This window comes from Rana temporaria, chromosome 9, assembly GCF_905171775.1.
Source record: "Rana temporaria chromosome 9, aRanTem1.1, whole genome shotgun sequence".
NCBI lineage: Eukaryota > Metazoa > Chordata > Amphibia > Anura > Ranidae > Rana > Rana temporaria.
This window is the reverse complement of record NC_053497.1, coordinates 70,260,256-70,285,021: the sequence shown is the minus strand read 5'-3', so window position 1 is coordinate 70,285,021 and position 24,766 is coordinate 70,260,256. Positions and strand designations below refer to the sequence as shown.

The following is a 24,766-nucleotide window of genomic DNA, read 5'->3' as shown; positions in this document are numbered from 1 at the left end:
AGCAGAGTTTGCACCGGCGTCCCGTGTGCATGGAGCCTTAGGAAGAGCTTTTGCACCAAGTTGCCATCAGTGAGATTTTGCACCAAGTTGCCATTAGTGCCATCAGCCGCAACAGATTTTTGGCTGTCAAAGAGTGACACTTTTTATCACCAGCCTGCTGGCTATGCCAGCTTCTCAAGCCTTTGCAGAGAGGGTATTCAGTGTTACAGGTGACCTCTCTAGAGGTAGAGCAAGGGTCATGTTGGCACGAAGTGCTTTTCTTAAAATGAATCGAAACAAATAGGAGTGTTTTATTATTCTCTTCAAGTATTTCTATTTCTAACATAAGAAGCATACCTAATACTTGTGGGTTGTGCTTATGACAATAGGAAGAATCAATAGTTCAACAGTTTTATCGTTCATAGGAAAGATGCACAGGCTGAGGCTCAGGCTACAAATGTCATTAGCATGTGGAACAATAACAACAAGTCAGCCACCACTTTTTATCAACTACTCTCTCTCTTAGCATTGACAAATTTGACAATATAGGTAAATATCACAACAATGGAAAAAAAAAATAGATAAGTAACGATAATGGATGGTCAAAAAAGGCAGCCTTTGAGCCTTACCTTGCGCCGGGGTCCCGACCCAGTAGTCTTTTAGTGTGATATTTACCTCTGTTATTGTCATTGTGAATGCTGAGCGAGAGAGGAGTTGATAAAAAGTGGTGACTGTAATAATCCAGTAAATCCACACACTAATGGCATTATTCTAGACTGTGCACTTTTTCTTTGAATGTATCTGAGAGCTAGAACTGTTGAAATAATAAACTGACAATAAACGTATTCTTATTGTAGAAATAAGCAATACCCTCAAGTATTGGTTTATTAGGCTGTGCCTTTGCCAGACTGGCAGTAACAGTGCCTGTGCCGTGTGCTGCTGTCTGTGTGTGCTGTACTTGGCCATGTACTGTACATGTACAGCTATGGTCAAAATGACACCAATATTAATTTTGACAATGTCTGCCAGTGCTGCTTAAGTGTTTTTAGATCTTTTTGTGTCAGATGTATCTGGTATACATGATCTGACATTTGTGTCAGATCATTGTATCTGGTAACGCATTCCATAAGTGTCAAATGCTTTTATTGACAATTACATTAAGTTTATGCAAAGAGTCAATATTTGCAGTTCTTTTTTAAGACCTTTGCTGCAATTTGCCCTGGGCGTGACATTGTGTCATGTTGTCATTGTCAATCAACTTCTGTGCCACATCCTGATTCCTGACTGATCTGGCACCGGCACTGGCAGTGGTTCTGCCCATTCTTGCATAATCAATGCTTGCAGCTTGTGAGAATTTGTGTTTCTTTTTTTGGTTCACTCACCCTCACCAGCCTCTTGTGGCCAGATTGACCATGACTACCAGTCCACCACAAGTTCTCAAAGGGATTAAGGTCTGGGTAGTTTCCTGGCCATGGACCCAAAATTTCAGTTTTTTGTTCCCACTTCCCCAAACCACTTAGTTATCACTTTTGCCTTATGGTAGGGAGCTCCAAAAAAGAAAAAAAGACACCAAAGGGCCCTTGCAGGAAAGTGTTGCAATCTTTGTAAGGCCCAACGGGTGCACCCTCTGGGTTGATCTGTGTATGAGCCTTCGGCTAGCCGGACAATCAAAGAAAACCAATGATGCGGTGATGGGTTCAAAAATATTGTACTTCTTTAAAAAAGACATCTTAACAATTTATAACTTTAAACCACAAAGTTTCCCTTATACCGCCCAAAAACCTCCCCTAGGCTTAATACCCTCCCAGCACCCCTTTTAACCAATAAGAATACCAAATTCCCCAGTTATAAATGTCATATAAAGTGTTACAAAAACATGACGCATGTATCATCACACATCTCACACATCTACCACAGTATTAGCTATATTGGATATTGTGTGTCATGTGTGGCCTAAAATTGACAGACTAGTTCCGCAATTCTCACGGTATAGATGGACCTGTGGTCACATATGTCTGCAAAGAGTCTTATCCCTATCTCTAAAAACCTACCAATAACTCTCCTACTTAAATCTACTTAAAGCTATATCAATGTATAAACTGTAGCTGATATATTAGATTACATATGTATCAATGTGTATTGATATATAAGCTACATATTGGCAATATCCTCACAATCCACACCTTGATCATGTGAAATCTTTCTGTCTGAAGTAGTTGCTGTCAGGACTAGTTTTACCGTGAGATACTTCAATGGAGATGAAACCTATTGGAGCAAAGGGTACTCTCAGACCCAAGCCTAAGTCCCACAGAGGGAACCAGGATTTCCCTCAAGGTCATATGGATTGTCATCTGGAATAATAATAATGATTGAATTTGCTTCCTCGACAAGAAGACCAAACTTAACTGACTAAGTGATTCTCTGCCCCATGAAAAGTTTCTTTGCAAGATGCAACAAGAAAAAAAACTTTTGGTGTCCCTTTTTAGGCAATGCAGGCTACTACTGTTTTTTTGTCAACCTTACTCAGGCCCACTTGAAAATCTTGAAAGGCTTGCAATGCTAGAAAAAGGCTTTCTCAATGGCCTTGCACTTGTTTCTTTAGATTGTGGACTCCCCAGCCCCAGAGACTGGCATCTGGCTTCAGAATCATCCTATCTCCTAGGCTGAGAGGCATGCCCCGAAAGAAGCGCAGTGGCAATGTCCAAAATATCAGTTCTTGTTGAATTTGTATCGGCACAAAGTTTTTTCTGATCCATAGACAGCTCAGCTCATAGGCTAATCCTCATGTGCCACCTGGCCACCTGGCCCACCTGGCCCAAGGTACCACCACTGCCAACAAGATCTTCAAAAAGATTCTTGGGGCTGTGCCAATTCTGTAAAAGGCAGACAACTGGAAGTGCCCTCCTGCCACCGCTTGTCTTACATGCCTCTGGTGTCAAAATCACGGAGCTCGTGGTGGGCGCACGCGCGCCCACAATACCGCGTCTTAAAGGGCAACATTCAGGTACGTTAATATGCCCAGCCGTGCCATTTTGCCGACATATCGACGTGAGCCATTTGGCAAGTGGTTAAAAACCATGTCCCACGTTGCCCCCTCCTACCTTTGCTAATTTTCTGTGGCAAGCTCATATTTGCACAAAATATATGGAGAAAAGCATAAACTCTCACCAAAAAACATGGTACATTGTCTCTTTAAGAGCCATCTGCCTTCATCCACTCACTTCAGAAGTATGTGCAGGTGAGGTCAGACAGCCCTTCCAATGGCAGACATTAGACACAGTCTGAGTCTGAGACAAAACCCAGTCAGACTGTCAAACACACAGAAGTACACAGTATATCAGGGGAGTCAGGACAGCACATCCAAAGACAGACATGAGACTCAGCCAGAATCTGAGGTATGTCCTTTACCTGGCAAGACTGCAGAGAGAGAAGGAGAGAAGCCCTCCCAATTGCAGACCTCCAAGATCATTTACCCTATTGCATGGCGACTGGTGGTTCCCATCCTGTGCTGCCCATATCCCCACACTCTGTGACACCATTCACAGCTGCTCTCAGACTGACAATAAAACCAGGAGAGCAGTGCAGTGCGCTGCATATAAAAAGACAGGAAAAAAAACAAAGGGAGTGGCAATGATTACATTGCAGAGCTCTTATAATACCACACCTGTACAATATATCCATGCTGTTTAAACATAATTTTGCCCGCAGCCCTGGCACAAAAAGGCATCCAGTTCTTAGAAATATTTAACTTCAGCATTCAGGGTCTTCCAACTTCATGAGAGGCTGAACATGGAGGGGTAGGTTCGGCAGGGGGGGATGCAGCAAGCAAATTACTTACCAACTGCAATCAACATGTGGCCTGGAGTAGACCAAAAAAAAAAGAACATCTTAGTTGGGAGAGGGGCTGTTTTTTATTTAGCTTGGAACATGTGATCATGGGGGGCTCCAAAGGAGGTGTTAACTCGTTATGACTCGCTGACGGGAGGTGGGCCAGGAACAGGGCCATTTGAAGGAATTTGGGGGCCCCAACCAAAATGTACATGGAGGCCACCCCCAGCACTCAGTGTCAGTCCGGCCGGGAACAGGAAACTGAATCTCCTGTACCGTGCGATACCCGTCCGAACTGACAGGAGGAAGGAAGAGGAGCTCGGCCACGCTACAGGGAAGGGGAAGAAAGGACAAGAGCGGTAGCAGTGCTGCAGCCGCCTGAGGCTCTCTATCGAGTGCTCAGGCAGCTGCAGCATTTATAGGAAGCGCGGCAAGTGCCCTGCTTGGGGCTCCAGGCCAGCTCGGGGCCCCAAGCAATTGCTTAGTTTGCTTGCCTGGTCGCGACGGGACTGACCAGGAAACACCTATTTATTATAACCATGTAGGCCTTTCACCTTCCCCATGACCATTCTTTGGATCCTGGAAAGTCAGAACTGATACAGCCTATATCTATACCCAGGTAGATCCCTGACAGACCATGCCTCAAGATGATCCATTTCTCCAAATGGATCCTTCTCAGGAATTGAGATTCGAATGAACATAGTAGCCAACAGCATGAGGGACATTTTTCTTTCAATGTAAGTATCGTCCCTGGTGCTGATTTAAAAAAAAAAACAACAACTAATGTTAACTTAAGCTATAAGTCAAACTCCTAAAAATAATTAAAGATAATACATAACTATATGTATAATATTACCTGCCGATGTCACCAGGTTTGTGGTAAGGATCAGTAGAAGAAAAAGCTTCAAGAGAAATTGTCTAGTTCCCAGGACCTTCATTTTCATTAGCTTCACATCTAGAATTGAAAGACGTAACACACGCTCATTGCTTGCATGGTGCTTGTATTCTTATTATCTTGTTTGGCCTTTCTATCAATGCAGGATATTGAAAGAATAGACATATAGGAAACATCCAGCAGGAGAATGCAAATACAGGGACAGTTCAAGCTGAGTGACTGGATAGGTTTACAGGATGCAAAACATACAGTCATAAAACAACAAATTAGGAGACTGCCAGAAGCTGATGGTAGAGATAAGTGTATAATATATATACCATGACCTTGCTAAGACTTGAGAACAGAAAATGAATTAGACCTATATTCAAAATGAACAACTGTGTTTGTAACATATAATCTATACCCATACACTAGTTGTAGCTAAAATACATAAATTTAATGTTGTTTACCTATTACATGGCTACATTTATTACGGTAGTTTTTTTTATATATATATCTGCCTGGATTTTAGCTTTTATTCCAATTTTATTTGGCAAACATGTATACCATGAACAACTGCAATATGTGTATACTGTATAATCAATAGACTAGTTGTATTTAAAACAAAAAACATAACATTTATTTGTTTTACCTAATTGATGGCTTGCTTTTTTCTATATTTTATTTATTACAAACAAGCACATAACATCTTTTTCATATCTGCCTGAAAAAATTAATTTTTTTCACATATTTTAATACTTTGAAAAGGTTTTTTTTTTTTTTTAGACAAACACATACAGTATACCATAGAAAAATATCTCAATATAAAACAAACCAAATCCACATCATTACATATTTAAAACACTACAGATTTTAGGCCTCTGTAAAATACTGCTTAAAAATGCTCAAAAAGCCACCTACTGCACACATTAACACTCAAAAGCTAGACGCATCCATCTAGCATTTATGAGCATTTAGACATGTTTAGGTGTGTTTTTCTATTTATCCACGCTTCAGGTTCTCTCCTTAATGCGCCTTTGATGGGACTTTTTTTTTCATCCTGTAAACGTTTCTCTTCTAATATGCTTGTAAACACCTATGTGTGCATGAACACATAAGGGGTTATTTACTAAAGGCAAATCCACTTTACATGTGCACTGCAAGTGCACTAGAAAGTGCAATAAAAGTGCACTTGGAAGTGCAGATCCAAGGGGGACATGCAAGGGAAAAAAAACAGCATTTTAGCTTGCACATGATTGGATGATAAAATCAGCAGAGCTTCCCCTCATTTCAGATCTACCCCCTTAGATTTAGAGAGACTGCACTTGAAAGTGCACTTGTAGTGCAAAGTGGATTTGCCTTTAGTAAATAACCCCCATAGGCTTACATAGGGGTGCTTTTACAGCAGCAAAAAAATCAGGAAAAAAGGTAGAAAAATCAAATCCCATGCAAAATATTATTCCAACACTCCCAAGCTTGTAACCCTTTAAATTATCTAATCAATTTGGTTCCAAACCTAAAGCCATGCAGCCCAAGTTTTTTTTCAATTTGTTTAAAGTTCCCCAATGCTGAAAAGTCAATTGCTCTTTTCAAATTCAGATTGCCTGCCAATTTTCATTCCTCACTGTTGATGGATATGGCAAAATCCACATGTGTGCAATCAATTTTCAGATACAACTACAATGCCAACTGCCAATTCTTAGTGAATAAGGCTATAAATGCCCAGATGCTTCCTCTTTCATTATAATAGATATGCAAGCATTGCCATAGCTGATATGTTTTGTAAGGGTGCAGGGTGCAGTGATGCTATATTCATACCTCCCAACGTTTTGAGATGGGAATGAGGGACACCTATTGGCAAAAGTATGTAGGCGTAGGACACACCCCCACCACGCCCCCTTAAAGGAGAATTATCCCCCCAAAAAATGATTGGTTAAACCCACAAGTGCCTTTTTTTACCACTACTATTCCTTCCTATTACTCCTTACTAATACTGGCTTTTGAAATGTACAAATGCAGCAATTGGAAAATTGGATGAAAGGTTTAGCACTGGGAAACAATTTTGGAAAGATAAATAGTGCTTTTTCTATACAACTATATAGATCAGACCAAAATGGGGGACACATGAGGTGGAAGGAGCGACAGAGGGATTTTGCTCAAATTCTGGGACAGCCCCTCGAAACAGTTGAGAGCTACGCATATTGATTTCATGTTCATTACCTTGAGAGTTGCTAACCTGGAACAAGCATGCAGCAAGTGCAAGCTGTAAACTGTTAACAACTATCCTGCATGAGTGTTCCAGGCAAGTGACTCACAGTACGCCAGGATCATGATGACAGTGTTGGCGCCAACAACTCAGTAACAGTGTATCCCATATTTCTATCCTTACAGACTTCCTATTTCTAAAGAAAGCTCATCCACTAGTCTAAATTTGTTTATGTACTTACAGTATATATGCAAGCTCAGTGCAATGACCAGTTCACAGGGAAATGTGATTTCTGTCTCAGGCTGATATTTAAAAGCTAAGTTCACCACTGTGAAAAAATAATAAATGCAGATAGATATTTTTGCAGGATATAAAATGTGCATTTATTTATTTTTTCCCAGGAGCCTGCAGAGCATTTAATGGACTCCTGCAGACAATCCCTACAGCTTTCAGCATGTACTTCAGTTTAAAAGCTACAGGGCTTGTGAATGAATTACAAGGGCAGTCATCAGCACCCCGAAGTTCACTGAAAACTACAAGCCGTCTGCTGCAGACCTCTGTGAATGAATGACAGAATGAGCGGAGCTGCACTGTATTTAAAATGTGAAAGCGGCTGTTGGGAGAGGAATCCATGCTGCCGCTTACAGCGAGGGGGGTTCTGGAAGCAGAAGCCATGTAAATAAGAGCATGTTCGCCCATAATACAGATGTAACGCGTAGCACTACCTTCGTAGGAGCCGCTACAAGGATATGCAAGGTTATTTTCCCCAATGGTTTCCCCGCAGATATGCACACAGTCACTCTTTGGCTAAATAAACAGTCCAGGGGTATTCTTTTTGGTGTTTTTATTTTTGGGTAACTTGAATAGGGATAGGAAATTGAATGAGATACTCTAAAACTATGTACAATAGGAAACTTTCTTTCCAGTTTTCGAATTTATTTTTATTGTTTTTTTTCTCAAATATAAAGAAAATATAATTAAACATGATTCTATCACATTAAATGTCTATTCCTTCTCGTTATTCAATGTACAGAACCTGATCAATATCTATAAACCACATTTATCAAAAATTTCTTACCATATGTGTCTCCATATATTCTTCTATCTTGTCTTCTCATTCGTGCTATCACGCATTCATCCAACATCAGCATCACATCCCAAAGAAAAAAAGGACCATAACCCCTCTATTCTCTCCCTTTCCATGTACTCATTTTATATTCCTTTTACAATAACCCTTCACGTTCTTCCTGATTTTCCATTTATAAATATTCTTTCATTCTATTTGAGAGCCGAAATTCATCCCATTTTTGCCATAGTTCTGGCATTTGACTATTTATGTATCATTCTTCTCTTATCTGTCTTTCAATATATTGTACTGTATTTTGTTCACTTCACATATCCAGTCTGCTATGTTTGGGCTTTTATTTTCTCTCCAATTGTGAGCTATTACTAAGCTATTACTAATACTCCTTATTGATTCTGGCATCAGGGATAACAATGAGATATTTATATTTAGATTCCTTTCTATTCCCGACACTTTTTCATATATCTCATATATTGTTTTCCAGAATTTTCTCACCATATGACAATCATACCAAATGTGATCCATAGTCCCCCTTTCTGCCTTACATCTCCAACAAATATCTGATTGCCCACTATTTATTTTATTTAACGCTACAGGGCTCCAATACCATCTCGTTGCTATTTTGTAGTTTCTTTTTGATATTGGTTCACTGTACAGTAGATATTTTATGAATTATTTCAAATATTTTGTTCCATTCTATCTCTGATATTGATCTTCCTATTTCCTTTTCCCAGTTTTTCATTCCTGTTAACTCTCTAAGGGATCCTGAAGGGAGTAATAGGGCATATATATTAGATAACTTTTTGGTTGGTTTTTGTTCATCTGTTAATATTTGTTCAAATTTAGTTTTTGGTCTATTTATTAAAGGTAATTCTAACTTTGTTGCAATATATGTAGCTAATTGATGGTATTATAGCCATTTATGTTTATATTCCGGTCCCAGATCTTGTATTTTTGGCAATTTCCCATCTACTAAGATCTGGGCGACCCTTGTGTTCTCCAGTATGTTCCATTTTAAGTATTTTGTGGTTGCTAAAGCTGGCTAAAATTCTGGATTGGGGAACAGTGGGGTCATTGGTCCCATCATAGTGGATAGGTTCCCCTTTTTTAATTCGATATCCCATATTTTTAATGTGGCTCTTACAAAGATAGTTAATTTCTTTTCTGAAGAACTTTGAGACAATTCCTTGCACAAGTCAAGAGATGAACCAAGTTTTGTAGCAGCAACTTCAGGAGATTAATTGTCCTCTCTGGGAAGTCCAAGCAAGGTCCTTTCACTAAGAATTAAATAGACTGAGATATTCATTACACTAGACATTCTATCCCCCTTAAAGACACAGCTGACTTTCCAAAACCAGGGGTCTCTAGGATCTCTCACAACTGTCTGTACTCACAAATGTCTTTAGATGATTGGCTTCATTCCAATGCCTTCCAGACACCTTCTCCCTGTGATGCCAGACTAGATCCATAGACGACAGGCCCCCTCAGTCAGCTCCAGTAACTTCCAGCAAAATCTAGCCCCCAGCTTGCCAGCTTGTCTGCGATGATTAGCAAACACATGGCAGGTGAGCCCTGGGGGCAAAACAGACCCCCCCCCCCCCCCAGGCTGTGATCTCCTCCTCATAGACAACACAATTCTGTTCAAGGTCTCAGGCTTTTTATACACTTTCTCAGCAACCATCCGTGTCCTCTTTCCACATGGATTGGCTGAGATAGTATAAATATTCATACTGCTCATTTGCCTTAATCCAAGCCTATGTTCCAGAACCACCCAGAACGTTCTAGATTGCAGGAGGGGTAATCAAACCTGCAGCCTGTAAAACACAGAACAGGCCTGAACAGCCACTCTGATTACAGTGAGCCAAACTAATTTTACCTAACAACAAGAATGCAGCTTCACTGGATACAGTGGGCCAGAACTAACTTTACCTAATCCTAGCATCTATCTAGGAGGGTGCTACACATGTAACATGCTCCTTCTGTAAAGGTGAACATATCCTTTAACTTTAAGGCTGAATTCACACTGCGACGGAGACATGCCGGAGTGATTCACCGCTGCTGCAGGTCCCCGCCGGCGGCTCTGTTAGGGGTCAGTGTGGTGTGCGATTTAGCAGATCGAATTCCTCCATCCACACAAGCGAGGTGGATGAAGGAATCCTTCCCACTGCTCTATTGTAATCTGACAGCGGAACATTTTTACTGCCATAATACACTGGTCAGCACTGCAGGTGATTGGCTGCATGTGATTGGCTGCATGTACTGACCGAATACAAATTTACCAACAGTCCCATTCCAGTCCATATAGGTAGACTGTCCGGATGTCCAGGCCAAACTTTTCTTTTTTTTTTTGTTTTAGATAGATTGGGGTCAAAATTAGAAGCCCTGTTGGGTTTTACTGCTAGTCTTCATTAGAAGGATTTCCCCTCATATACTGTCTGGTTATAATATTGTAACTATGGACCAGATTCAGGTAGAATCGCAGCGGCGTAACGTATCGTAGATATGTTACACCGCCGCAATTTTTCATCGCAAGTGCCTGATTCACCAAGCACTTGCGTGGAAAATTACGCCGGCGGCCTCCGGCGTAAGCCCGCGTAATTTAAATGGACGTGTGCCATTTAAATTAGGCGCGCTCCCGCGCTGGACCTACTGCGCATGCTCCGTTTCAAAATTCCCGCCGTGCTTTGCGCGCAGTGACGTCATTTTTTCGAACGGCGACACGCGTAGCGTACTTTCGTATTCCCGGACGTCTTACGCAAACGACGTTGATTTTTAAATTTCGACGCGGGAACGACGGCCATACTTTATACAGCAATACGTTTGCTGTGTAAAGTTAAGGCACCAGAAACGACGACTAACTTTGCGATGGGAAACTACGACAACGTAGCGAACGCGAAAATCTGTCGTGGATCGCCGTAACTCCTAATTTGCATACCCGACGCTGGTTTACGACGCAAACTCCCCCCAGCGGCAGCCGCGGTACTGCATCCTAAGATCCGACAGTGTAAAACAATTACACCTGTCGGATCTTAGGGATATCTATGCGTAACTGATTCTATGAATCAGTCGCATAGATACTCTGAGAGATACGACGGAGTATCTGAGATACTCCGTCGTATCTCCTTTGTGAATCTGGCCCTTTGAGAGCAAATGAGGGAACATTTCAAACAAATCCCTGGATAGTTGTAAAAATCCAACAGGGCTTCTAATCTTTCATCACACTATTCAAAACTTTAAAAAAAAAGTAAAAACAAAAGCTGCACACACTTTATACAATTGACTACGTGTCTAACCGTAACACATAGGCAAAAACTGCCATATTTAGCTGTATATAATACTGTATTAGTAACGTTTTAGATCTTACCTCCTGTATTTCAATCAAGTCTATTCCAAGTGTTTTCAGAAATACATGGCCATGATTATAGCTAGGAAGTCTACAGTTGGAACACATTAAATTTGTGTCCCCAAGGTGAGCCGAGATGGTATCCCATCAGTGTGAAATCTTTGCCTCCAAACATACACAATATTAGACGTCATCCTGCATCTACAATGCGAAACTGCACAAAGGACAAGTGCGAAGCACTGCTATTCTCATATGTCAGCTATCCTCTGATTAGTTGAGTACCCTTTTTCTTTCTTTATTTACACATAGCAGATGTGTCATTATTTATTCTCGGAGTTGCTAAATATAGTGTGGGCTCATTGTATGAATACTGGCCTCTGTAGGTTTATTTATCATTCTGTTCTGTACATTTAACCATTGCTTCTAATAAATATGTTCTTAATGCATCTGGTGTGTATTTGATTGCCTAAGTGCTGCTTTTAGAGAACTAAGGTTACTGGCTTCAGTCTGTGATATATTGCAGAAGACACGTAATAAAGAGAGGGTATCCAGCAGCTGATACCTTGCTGAATGATTATTCACTTTTTCAACAAGGTTGATTATGCTAGTTGAGTTTACCTTTGAGATCATGCTTCATGATTTAATGATTTCCAATCCACAAATGTGTTACACCAGAAAAGTTTTGTATTAGTGCTGTTGTGCAAGCTTCCTATGAATTTCCACAGGAAAAAGTCCCTATTATGAGCAAAGCATGAAGGCATGCAACTGATAAGAGCAATTAAACACTGAGTTAGCTGGCTTTTATGCTGACCCTCTCAAACACAGAGACAGCACTGGGTTTTCCTGGGTCTCCTCATGACAGCATGCTAGGGTCAGCTCTGCCCCTTTGACCCCAGAAGGGCCCCTTCATTAGCACATAAAAAAAGGAGCAATTTTCCCTTACCCAGTGTTCTTTTTTTCGTGCTCGCTCCAGATCCACCAAGGTAACGTAAGTTACCTAAAGATCACTTTACCTTAAAGCGGGAGTTCACCCGAATTTTTTTTTTTAACATTAGATTGAGGCTCATTTTGGGCAGCAGAATCGGGTGTTTTTTTTTAAATCGAAGCAGTTCTTACTGTTTTAGAGATAGATCTTCTCCGCCGCTTCCGGGTATGGTCTTCGGGACTGGACGTTCCTATTTGATTGACAGGCTTCCGACGGTCGCATACATCACGTCATGAGTATCCGAAAGAAGCCGAACGTCGGTGCGGCTCTATACTGCGCCTGCGCACCGACGTTCGGCTACTTTCGGAAAATCGTGACGCGCTGTATGCGACCATCGGAAGCTTGTCGGAAGCCTTTCAATCAAATAGGAACGCCCAGTCCCGCAGCCCATACCCGGAAGCGGCGGACAACATCGGTCTCTAAAACAGTAAGTATTGCTTAGATTTTTTTAAAAACACCCGATTCTGCTGCCCAAAATGAGCCTCAATCTAATGTTAAAAATTGAGTTTTAATGTAATGTAAACCTCAGAAATGAAATAGGAGCAAAGCATACCTCCTATAGTGTGTACTTGTCTCAATGAAGAGCACCAAGTGTAATTTCTGTCCCCTGATTCGTTCCTCTGCTATCAGCATAAAACACTTCTGGCAAATTTTCCTGACACCAAGAGAAGGGGAGGGAGCTTCAGCTGATTGACAGTCTCAACTATGTTCCTGTGTGAAGGGGATGTGTCCCTTCCCTCCAATCAGCTATCAGAGCTCTCCTCACTGAGCTGTGCAGAGTGTAATTTCAGCTCTCTCCCTTTTTTTTCTGACAGCTCAGACAAGCTTTATAAATTCTGAAATTTGAACAGATAAAAAGAAGGATGCAGGAGGATTTGTCCTGATGGCAGTCACTTCACTGGGTATATGTTAAGCCCCATACACACTATCAGTTTTCCTGATGGTTTTCTCTTCAGGTTTACCAAAACCATCTAATATGAGGTCAAACCTTCAGCGTTTCAATTTGAATGCAATCAGGCAGGTCCTTGTACTACAAGGTTTTGGTAAACCTGAAGAGAAAACTAAACCTGAAGAGAAAACCAGCAGGAAAACTGATAGTGTGTATGGGGCTTAAGGGTTTACAACCACACCAGTGCATTTGTCTGCCTGTTGCTGTGTGTTTTTTAAAGTAGTGTATGCATTACTTTTGGTGCAGTCTGGTACGATTTCAGCCCATTCAAACTAATGGGCTGAATCGCATGTGAATCGCACAGGAACGCACAGCATGTAAAGATTACAAGAAGCACTTTTTGTGCCCACTGAAAATCTAGTGAGGTTTCCTTTTGAGCTGTCATTTGCTACAGAAAAGTTCTGTGTATAAAAGCTTATCTCTTCTGTTCAGAGAATCATTTATAAAGTTCAAGCATATAACCTACTATAACAAGCTTTACAGTATTACCCTGGTTAATCTTTCCTACTTATCCCAGGGACTTATTTCTCCTAGAGTTCAAAGCTGAATCATTGCATAATAAAGATTAGCATTCCAATTGTTAATTTCAGTATATTCAGCAATACTTGAGGAGGTCTTAAATAGTAACGAGAGAAAGAAAGAGATATATACATATATACAGTACATACAGTGATAAATAAATATGATTTTATATATACATACATACATACATACAAACATACATACATACAGTACTAAGCAAATGTTTTAGGCAGGTGTAAAGAAATGCTGTAAAGTAAGAATGATTTAAAAAATATATATTTTAATTATTTATTTGTATCAGTTTATAAAGTGCAAATTGAGCGAACAGAAGGAAAATCAAAATCAAATCAATATTTGGTGTGACTACCCTTTGGCATCAAATCAGCATCAATTCTTCTTGGTGCTGTACACACAGTGGTTGCTCACATAGTTTTTAAAGGAACTTAGCAGGTAAGTTGTTTCAAACATCTTGGAGAACTAAACACAGATCTTCTGTGGATGTAGGCTGCCTCAGATCCTTATAGCTGTTCACGTAATCCCAGACAATGGTTGAACACAGACCCCTTTGGGGACCAAACCGTCACTTCCAGGACTCCTTGTTTTTCTTTATCCTGAAGATAGTTCTTAATGACATTGGCTGTATGTTTACGGTCATTGTCCTGCTGCAGAATACTTTTGGGGCCAATCACACACCCCCCTGATGGTATAGCACAATGGATATGTATCCACCTGTATTTCTCAACATTGAGGACACCATTGATCAGGCATCGTTGAGGTCAGTAGACAGGCCCGGACTGGCCATAGGGCATACCGGGCTCATGCCCGGTGGGCCGCGGCGGCCCCCGGCAGCCCGCTGCGGCCCGTGGGCCGCATGTCACGTCTCCCCCCAGTGTAAAATGCAGGGGGTCCAGAACTGTTAGGGGGGTGTCTGTGTAACAAACTGTGGGGGCTGTGTAATGTAAAGGGGTCCAGAGGTGCGGTGCTATGTAATGTAAAGGGGTCCAGAGGTGCGGTGCTATGTAATGTAAAGGGGTCCAGAGGTGCAGGGTGCTGTGTAATGTAAAGGGGTCCAGAGGTGCAGGGTGCTGTGTAATGTAAAGGGGTCCAGATGTGCAGGGTGCTATGTAATGTAAAGGGGGCCAGAGGTGCAGGGTGCTGTGTAATGTAAAGGGGTCCAGAGGTGCAGGGTGCTGTGTAATGAAAAAGGGTCCAGAGGTGCAGGGTGCTGTGTAATGTAAAGGGGGCCAGAGGTGCAGGGTGCTGTGTAATGTAAAGGGGTCCAGAGGAGCAGGGTGCTGTGTAATGTAAAGGGGTCCAGAGGTGCAGGGTGCTGTGTAATGTAAAAGGGTCCAAAGGTGTGGTGCTATGTAATGCTAAGGGGTCCAGGGTGCTGTGTAATGTAAAGTGGTCCAGAGGTGCAAGGTGCTGTGTAATGTAAATGGGTCCAGAGGTACAAGGTGCTGGAACCCCACATCCCATCATTAACCGCCGCCGAGCTACTCAGTCTAAAATGCCTGGGCCTATTTTTTGTCCCAGTCCGGGCCTGACCGTAGATGTAGTGGTCGGCCAAGCAAAGCTAGTGCAGCGGATGAAGACACGTTATGATTACTTTCCTTCGATATTGGGACATGTCTAGCAATGCCAACAGCACAGAACTGGTGGAAACCAGTGGGACCTAGGTACACCATTTACTGTCTGGAGAAGTCTCATAAGAAGTGGTCTTCATGGAAGAATTGTGGCCAAAAAGCCATACCTCTGGGTAAACAAGGCTGCTAAGACAACTGAACTATGCACAAAAACACTGGGGTGCAGAAAAATAGCAACAGGTTCTCTGGACTGATCAATCAAAATGTTAAATATCTGACTGTAGCTGGAGGCAGCTCGTTCACCAAAATGCTGGACAGCAGTACAATAATGCGGGTTTGTGGTTAGTTCTCCGAGATGTTTGGAACAACCTATCTGCCGAGCTTAAGCACTATGTGTACCTAAAAGTATTGATGCTGGTTTGAAGCCAAAGGGTGGTCACACCAAATATTGCTTTGGTTTGGATTTCTCTTCTGTTCATTTAATTTCAATTTTGTTAATTAATAAAAAATAAACGATTTTTCTAAATGCATTTTTAATTTTACAGCATTTTTTCACACCTGCCTAAAACTAACATCACAATGATATCTAGACAAAACCCAAACATTGTAATAAAACTGTAATATGTCAGTCCTTATTTTTGCTAGCAGCCTATTTGCTCTACATTACGAATGAGTGTTTTACATAAACCAGACGCATTACTTTTAAATACTTGCTTTCTGATAGTTGTAAGATACATCATGATATGTTAGATAACCCTGAGCAGATGCTTAATAATTACTAATGTCATATGACAAATACAGCTACAACCTACGCTTGCTTTTTATATCTGCCATTTTTGGGTAAACTGTATGTTTTTCATTTACAATGCTGCAAAAAATAACATATAATCGGCAGAATAGCCACATATAAAAAAAAAAATGCAGCAGCAATATTATTATGTATTCTTTTAATTTTAAAAAATGTACTTGTAATAAATAATAATTTACAGTACATAAAAGCAGTCAGCCCTATATCTTTAAAAGTCCCAAATTAGTAGTGAGAATTTCACATTACCATATATAAGTTTGTTTACCTTTTTCAAATTTATGGCTCACATTCGCTGATCAACATACAGTTAGGTTGCAGCTATTGTACTGTTGGCAAATGTTACCCTATTTGGCCTAATAGAAGTAATGTCATAGTAAACAACAAAGCTCCTCTGCAGTTATCTGTGTACTTGAAAGGTCACACTCCCAGATCCCCCAGGGTTCTGGAATGAAGAGTAGATATATTTGCAGATGTGCATGCTTATACAGAGGCGGTTCTCTAATTAGACAAATTAGGTGATCACCTAAGGCCTCGCATTCACAGGGGCCTTGCAACCGCCTAATTTAAGAGCCACCTCTGCTGACAACAATGCCACTGCGTCGGAGCTGCGCTCTGGCCAGCATAGGGTTAATTCTGCTTGTGAGCTCCATGGCCAGGCAGTGAAGAGAGGATGGGGCCGTGGCTGTGTCTTTGGCTGGCCAGCACTGTGTTGTCCAGGGGAGGAGACTCATTCCAGCAGCCAGAGCAAAATGCAAATTTTTCCTGCTGCTCCGGAGACACAGATCACCCCCCCCCCCACTGGAGTGCTCCGCTGAGCGATCCCCGCACACCCAAAGGAAACATCTGACTGGTAAGCAGAGGGGAATAGGAGGGTCCTGCTGGAGAGGAATCCTCACCAGGGCTGTATATGGAGCCGATGGAAGGGGAGTGAGGAGAGAAATGGTGTCTGGGCCGCCCTTCTCTGGGGCTGTCAATCAGGGGGGGGGGGGTCCGGGGGTCCAGCTGCAGGAAGAGGCACAACTACCATGCCACAACCCCTTCTGCAGCCAGCTACCACAGCATGAGAGAGAGCTAGCCCCCATCCCTACTCCTTCGGCATCCCTCAGCCACTGGCCTTTAAATCCACACCCTGCCCCATCCCCTCCACGACCTTTCTCCTGGTTATCAGTGCCACAGTCAGGTTGTCCCAGTGTGCCAACCTGTTCTTGACAGCCCCCGACCCCTCCCTCCATCCTGCCCTTAACCACACCTATGCAGGGCTTCACTGCAGGGGGTGGGAGATGCCAGCCCATCCTGCATCCTGTGCTGCCATTGCCTGCTGATTGGCTTCTCCACTGCTATCTGCCTCACTGACACCAGCACCAAGGTAGAACACTGACACCAGAACTGAGATAGAGAGCACTGACACCAGCACTGAGATAGAGAGCACTGACACCAGCACCGAGATAGAGAGCACTAATATCAGCACCGAGATCGAGAGCACTGACACCAGCACTGAGATAGAACACTGACACCAGCACTGAGATAGAAAGCACCGAGATAGAGAGCACTGACACCAGCACCTAAACAGAGAGCACTGATACCATCACCGAGATAGAGAACACTGTACCAGCACAGAGATAGAGAGCACTGACACCAGCACCAAGATAGAGAGCACTGACACCAGCACTGAGATAGAGAGCACTGACACCAGTGCTGAGATAAAGAGCAATGACACCAGGACTGAGATAGAGAGCACTAACACCAGCACTTTAAAGCTCCTAATATGTGCAATTTATACAGCAATTTTTTTTAACTCATGTCTAGGTTTTGCTTAAGGCCTTGCAAAGCCTAGCGCTGCTTCTGTGCTTATATACAATATAGGGGCTTCAATTAATTAGGTGATACATAAATATTGACTTACTGTATATTATGCATATATAAGTAAACCTATAAAGACAGTGAGGGCTTCACAGAACACAGCCAACTCCACAGAGGAGCCTTGTTGTGGTTCACTCTGACATTACTACTATTAGGCCGATATGGTAAATGATCTCAAAGAAAACTTCAGGTAAATGTAGCGGGCAGCTGTTTTCTTTGCTTGCCCTGCTTTAAATTTAGGGGTTAGTCAGAGGATTAGTAACCTCTGACCTATTTTTGTTTTCAAATTAAGACCTCTGTTCCAGCCGTGGCTGTACTGCAGGTGACCACTATTGTTGTCTGGGGTGTCAGTCCCACCCCAGGCCAAGGGTGGCAGCAGTCAGATCCAGGTGTGTTGGGTATTCTTTCTCAGCGGCCAATCAGTGAGGGTTGATCGCCTCGCTGTGCATGCTGGGAAGGGGTATTTAAGGAACAGACGTCACGGGTTCTGGGTCGTCATCGTCCGCCCTGGGCAGTTGTCCCACCACCCCTGTGTGTGGCCCTCCTGGCCGGGGGTGCGTGTACAGAGTTTCCTGGCTCCCGGACCACGTTGGTCTGGAGTCGTACCCTGCTGAGCAGGCCCAATAGTCAGATTGGGTCTGCATTGCTAAAGAGGTCCTACGCTATCCATCCTGGAGGGAGGAAGCCATCGAATGAAGTACCTGTCTGGAGAGCACCCAGCACGAGGCTGGTACACTCAGGGGAGGCCTGAACTTCATTAGAGGACCTATCACTACTGAAAGGCTGAACAATGATCGCCCGTCAGTTACCTGATCATACAAGTTATTACTGTGAGAAGAGATCCGGGTGCTTAATCCTAAACTGAAAGAATTCTGGACCGATCCTATCTCCACCTTTGGGAAGGTCAGTGGCAGAGACTGTACCAAGGTTCCGTGTGACACAGATGGCAAAAAAACCTGATTGGGTTTATAACCCTCCCTTACTCTATCCAAAGCAAAAGATTAATAAAAAATGTTGCCTTTAGTTACACTTTAATATTGCCATCATCGTGGTTGTTTCTAAACCACGTTTATCCTTTAGATATCATCTGATTGTCTGCCATCTGTCATTCCATTGTTTTACATTGACCCTGACCTCTGCTGGTGCCATGGCCTCGTTTGAATGCCAACTGCCCTGACCATGGAGGCATTTTGGTCCTATAAGGAGCCAGGTTCTCTGGACAGCAAAGTAATAAAATAAATGCTATGAGTTGATCTAAGGGACAATTCTACAATTGTATCTTAACCACTTAAGGACCGCCTCCTGCACATATACGTCGGCAGAATGGCACGGCTGGGCACAAGCACGTACCTGTAGGTCCTCTTTAAGTGCCCAGCTGTGGGTCGCGGGCGCGCGCCCACGGCGCACTCCTGCGACCCAGTCCGAAGCTCCGTGACCGTGACCGCGGGACCCGCGGACCCGATCGCCGCTGGAGTCCCCAGAGCTGAAGAACACGGAGAGCTGTGTGTAAACACAGCTTCCCCGTTCTTCACTGTGGCGCCGTCATCGATCGTGTGTTCCCTTATATAGGGAACCACAATCAATGACATCACACCTACAACCACACCCTCCTACAGTTACAAACACAGATGAGGTCATACATAACCTCTTCAGCGCCCCCTTGTGGTTAACTCCCAAACTGCAATTGTCATTTTTACAGTAAACAGTGCATTTTAAATGCATTTTTTGCTGTGAAAATGACAATGGTCCCAAAAATGTGTCAAAATTGTCCGAAGTGTCCGCCATAATGTCGCAGTCACAAAAAAAATCGCTGATCACCGCCATTAGTAGTAAAAAAAAAAAATGTAACAAAAATGCAATAAAACTATCCCCTATTTTGTAAACGCTATAAATTTTGCACAAACCAACCCATAAATACTTATTGCGATTTTTTTTTTACCAAAAATATGTAGAAGAATACGTATCGGCCTAAACTGAGGAAAAAAAATATTTTTTTATATATTTTTGGGGGATATTTATTATAGCAAAAAGTAAAAAATATTGCATTTTTTTCAAAATTGTCGCTCTATTTTTGTTTATAGCGCAAAAAATAAAAACCGCAGAGGTGATCAAATACCACCAAAAGAAAGCTCTATTTGTGGGGAAAAAAGGACGCCAATTTTGTTTGGGAGCCACGTCGCACGACCGCGCAATTGTCAGTTAAAGCGACGCAGTGCCGAATCGCAAAAACTGGTCGGGTCCTTTAGCTGCCTAAAGGTCCGGGTTTTAAGTGGTTAACTGGATCTGACATTGGTTTAGAAAACGCTGACAATTGCTTGGCTTGCCACTGCGTCATGGTGGTGGCAGTATGTGTAGTAAAAAGAAATACACAGGACCAGTAGCTGTAAGAGCTGGAATAATGAGAGCAAACAGCGATAAGGAAGAATAAGTTGCCAGGAAGGCTTGAAAATGATCTAAAAGAATAAATAAACTTTGGAGTCCCTGGATTTTACAATCTTGTATAGCTTCCTGACACTTGAGTCATCATGATAGAGGTGTTGCAAATGATATGTAAGTAGGCTCTAAGTAGGCTCTAAGTGACCAAGTGACTTGTCAATGGTTAGCATTAGGCCTCGTACACACGACCGAACATGTCTGCTGAAACTGGTCCGCGGACCAGTTTCAGCAGACATGTTCGGTCGTCTGTACGGCCGACCGGACAATTTTCCGGACGATCGGACAGGTTTCCAGCGGACAAATGTTTCTTAGCATGCTAAGAAACATGTCCGCTGGAAGCCTGTCCGTCGGACATGTTCGGTCGTCTGTATGACTTACCGGACATGTCCGCTCGGCCGAAAGCCCTTGCATGCGTCGAAGTGATTAGACGCATGCGTGGAAGCATTGACCTTCCAGGGTCGCGCACGTCGCCGTGTCATCGTCGCGGCGACGGCACGGCCACGTTACCGCGTATCCTGTGTACAACCATCAGACCGAAATCTGCTAGCGGACATGTCCGATGAAAACGGTCCGTGGACCGTTTTCATCGGACAGATCCGCTCGTGTGTACGGGGCCTAAGGTTCATATAAGCAACAGAAAAGGTGGACCCCGCTGAAACACAAAGCACATGTACACATGTAGGGAAGTATTGGATTATGCTGTTTTATGCTCTTATTTTGTGGCCCTCAGTTTTTCTTTCTGTCCCTATTGGAAAGATTTCCCGTCTTTTCCTGTCCTGGCAGGAGGAAATTTTCCCTACAGGGAGAGAAACATGATATGAATAAAAATGTGATCCAGGCTTTAAAGAGGTTGTAAAGGTTTGTTTTTTATTTTCGAAATAGGTTCCTTTAAAGTGGAGTTTCCATCCCAAATTTTTTTTTTTCATTATTGTGCTCATTAGACCTAAAAAATTTTTTTTTTTTACTCATCTGGAAATGCCTGTTGCTATGCGGTCCCACAAAATCTGCCTTTGAAACCACCTAGGATTCTGACATCATCTCCCTCTAATGCTCCTGGGAAATGTGTGTCATCATTTCCCAGGATGCAATGCGCTACCCAATTATCACTCCCCATCCAAGACTTCCAGGAAGTAAGTGCTTGTGGGCTTGACAATGTCCACAAGCAAAATGACAATGGTGTGGACATAGTTTTATAAACTATCTTTTTTTAATAACTATGCAGAGCGGATTGTAAAATAGTAAGTGACCGGATTTATATTATAAAAACGCATGATGAAAGGACATACATTTAAAAAATGCTAATTGTGGTTGGAACCCCGCTTTAAGCTAGTGTATTGTTGGTTCACTTACCTTTTCCTTCGATTTCCCTTCTAAATGTTTTTTTTCTTAGTTTTCTTTTTCTGAATTTCTCACTTCCTGTTCCTCCTCAGTAAGCTGTTTTGGCTGACTAACCCCCATGGATGATGGGGGCAAGCTTACTGAGGAGAAACAGGAAGTGAGAAATTCAGACAAAGAAAAAAAACATTTAATCACTTCCCGACCGCGCATGTATATGTACGTCCACAGAATGGCACGTACAGGCAAATGGGCGTACATGTACGTCCTTGCCTTTCCGCTGGTCGGGGGTCCGATCGGGACCCCCCCCCTCCCGCTACATGCGGCGGTCGGGTTCCCACGGGGAGCGATCTGGGACGATGGCGCGGCTATTCGTTTATAGCCGCTCCGTCGCGATCGCTCCCCGGAGCTGAAGAACGGGGAGAGCCGTATGTAAACACGGCTTCCCCGTGCTTCACTATGGCGCTGCATCGATCGTGTCATCCCCTTTATAGGGGAGACTTGATCGATGACGTCAGTCCTACAGCCACACCCCCCTACAGTTGTAAACACACACTAGGTGTACCCTAACTCCTACAGCGCCCCCTGTGGTTAACTCCCAAACTGCAACTGTCATTTTCACAATAAACAATGCAATTTAAATGCATTTTTTGCTGTGAAAATGACAATGGTCCCAAAAATGTGTCAAAATTGTCCGAAGTGTCCGCCATAATGTCGCAGTCACGAATAAAATCGCTGATCGCCGCCATTAGTAGTAAAAAAAAAAATGAATAAAAATGCAATAAAACTATCCCCTATTTTGTAAACGCTATAAATTTTGCGCAAACCAATCGATAAACGCTTATTGCGATTTTTTTACCAAAAATAGGTAGAAGAATACGTATCGGCCTAAACTGAGGGAAAAAAATGTTATATATGTTTTTGGGGGATATTTATTATAGCAAAAAGTAAAAAATATTGAATTTTTTTCAAAATTGTCGCTCTATAGCGCAAAAAATGAAAACCGCAGAGGTGATCAAATACCACCAAAAGAAAGCTCTATTTGTGGGGAAAAAAGGACGCCAATTTTGTTTGGGAGCCACATTGCACGACCGCGCAATTGTCTGTTAAAGCAACGCAGTGCCGAATCGCAAAACCTGGCCTGGGCATTTTAGCTGCCTAAAGGTCCGGGGCTTAAGTGGTTAAAAGGGAAATCAAAGGAAAAGGTAAGTGAACCAACAATGCACTAGTTTAAAGGAACCTATTTAGAAAATAAAATACAAACCTTTACAACCCCTTTAACCATTTCTTGATCTAAAACAAGGAATTCAAAGAACCAGAAATAACTTTTTCTATCATAGGCACTATTGCGATACACAGCCTAAAATGTGTACTATATCTCAGACTTGCTTAAGCTTGAATAAACTAAACTGCCAATACATTTTAATAGATAGTGGGTGCATAAAAACATTGCATCCTGCCACAGTAAATAAGTGACAACAATGGAGCCCTGTCTGGGAAAGGACAAGTGGCAGCAGTCCCTTAGAGGTTAGCAAAAAAGTCTACAATATCTTTTGCTGGTTGCAAAAAAAAGCTCAAGCCCTATACCAGTGATAAATAGAAAAAGAAAATATGGACAGCCGCAGTCCGAAAAACCTTGATGGTTGACTTTATTTCAAAAAGGAAAAATGCACTACAAGTCACAGCACACAACACGGGAGTAAAACAGCTGACGCGTTTCGCACTATAAATTAGTGCTTAATCATAGCTGAACTACATTTCCCACGATGCAGAGTGCATGAGCATCATGGGAAATTAAGTTCCAAAACACCTGGAGTGTTATCCATACAGTAAACTAAGGAGTATGCCTATGATTTCCTATAAAAGAAAAAAAATGTTATACTGCCTGTTTCGCTAAACATGTTAAGCTGCAGTAAATTTATATTAACTTCATAGTTCCGGTGTAAAGTGGTTCGCATTCAAGAATATTGTATAGGTGGCAAATGTTAGATTGTGTTTTTGCGATTTTTGCTGCCCACCAGCTGCATGATAATTTTCCAGCTCATGGACAAGGAAAAAAATATTCAACTTACCTTCCCCAACCTTTCCCCCTTCAGCAGATAACCAAGCCCCACCTCTCTAACACCAATCTCCAGGTTGTCCTTGTTCCTTTATGATATTTAATAGACAGGAATATGGAAAGTAGAAAATAAGGGGTGTAGATCAGTGGTGGCTGGTGCTCAAAATTTTTGGGGGGTCAGAAACCTAACTGACATTTTTGTAAAAAAAAAACATCAATTGCAGCCTCACTGTGCCAATTAATTGCAGCCACTGAGCCCATCAAATGCTCTCGCTGTGCCATCAAATGCTGCCACTGTGCCCATCAAATGCTGCCACTGTGCCCATCAAATGCTGCCACTGTGCCCATCAAATGCAGCCACTGTGCCTATCAAATGCTGCCACTGTGCCCATCAAATGCAGCCACTGTGCCTATCAAATGCTGCCACTGTGCCCAAACCCAGCCACTGTGCCCATCAAATGCAGCCACTGTGCCAATCAAACGCTGTCACTGTGCCATTAAACGCTGCCACTGTGCCATCAAATGCCTCCACTGTGCCCATCAAATACTGCCACTGTGTCATCAAATGCCACCACTGTGCCATCAAATGCCGCCACTGTGCCATTGAATGCCACGACTGTGCCATCGAATGCCGCCACTGTGACCCCCCGCCCACTCGCCATCTGCCCGTCACAGCAGGTGACGGCGGCGAGAAGTGTCCTCCATGCGTCTCCTCCCGTCCTCTCCACCTGATAGGCATCCAATCACAGCGCATGTCATTACAGCCAATCAGGTGATGGGTAACCGACTCGAGCAGGTCACCTATTTTGAAGCCTATAGGAGCCTATGGCTTTAATCAGGTGCTTCAAAAACACCCTTCGCCACTGTAATTCAGGCGCCCAGTGACCGAAAAGGTGCCGGGCACCTGAATAG

The 24,766-nt window shown here is 42.7% G+C and overlaps 1 protein-coding gene across 1 annotated transcript in view; it reads right to left on the bottom strand.

Annotated features, from left to right (window-relative positions):
* The window catches only part of ADGRG4 (adhesion G protein-coupled receptor G4), a 130,654-nt gene that overhangs the window by 105,177 nt on the left and 711 nt on the right, over positions 1-24,766 (bottom strand). Inside the window, exon 2 of the mRNA XM_040323753.1 lies at positions 4,664-4,762. Coding sequence (XP_040179687.1) covers positions 4,664-4,751 — 88 coding nt within the window. The 5' untranslated portion in view covers positions 4,752-4,762. The remainder of the gene's footprint in view (positions 1-4,663; positions 4,763-24,766) is intronic.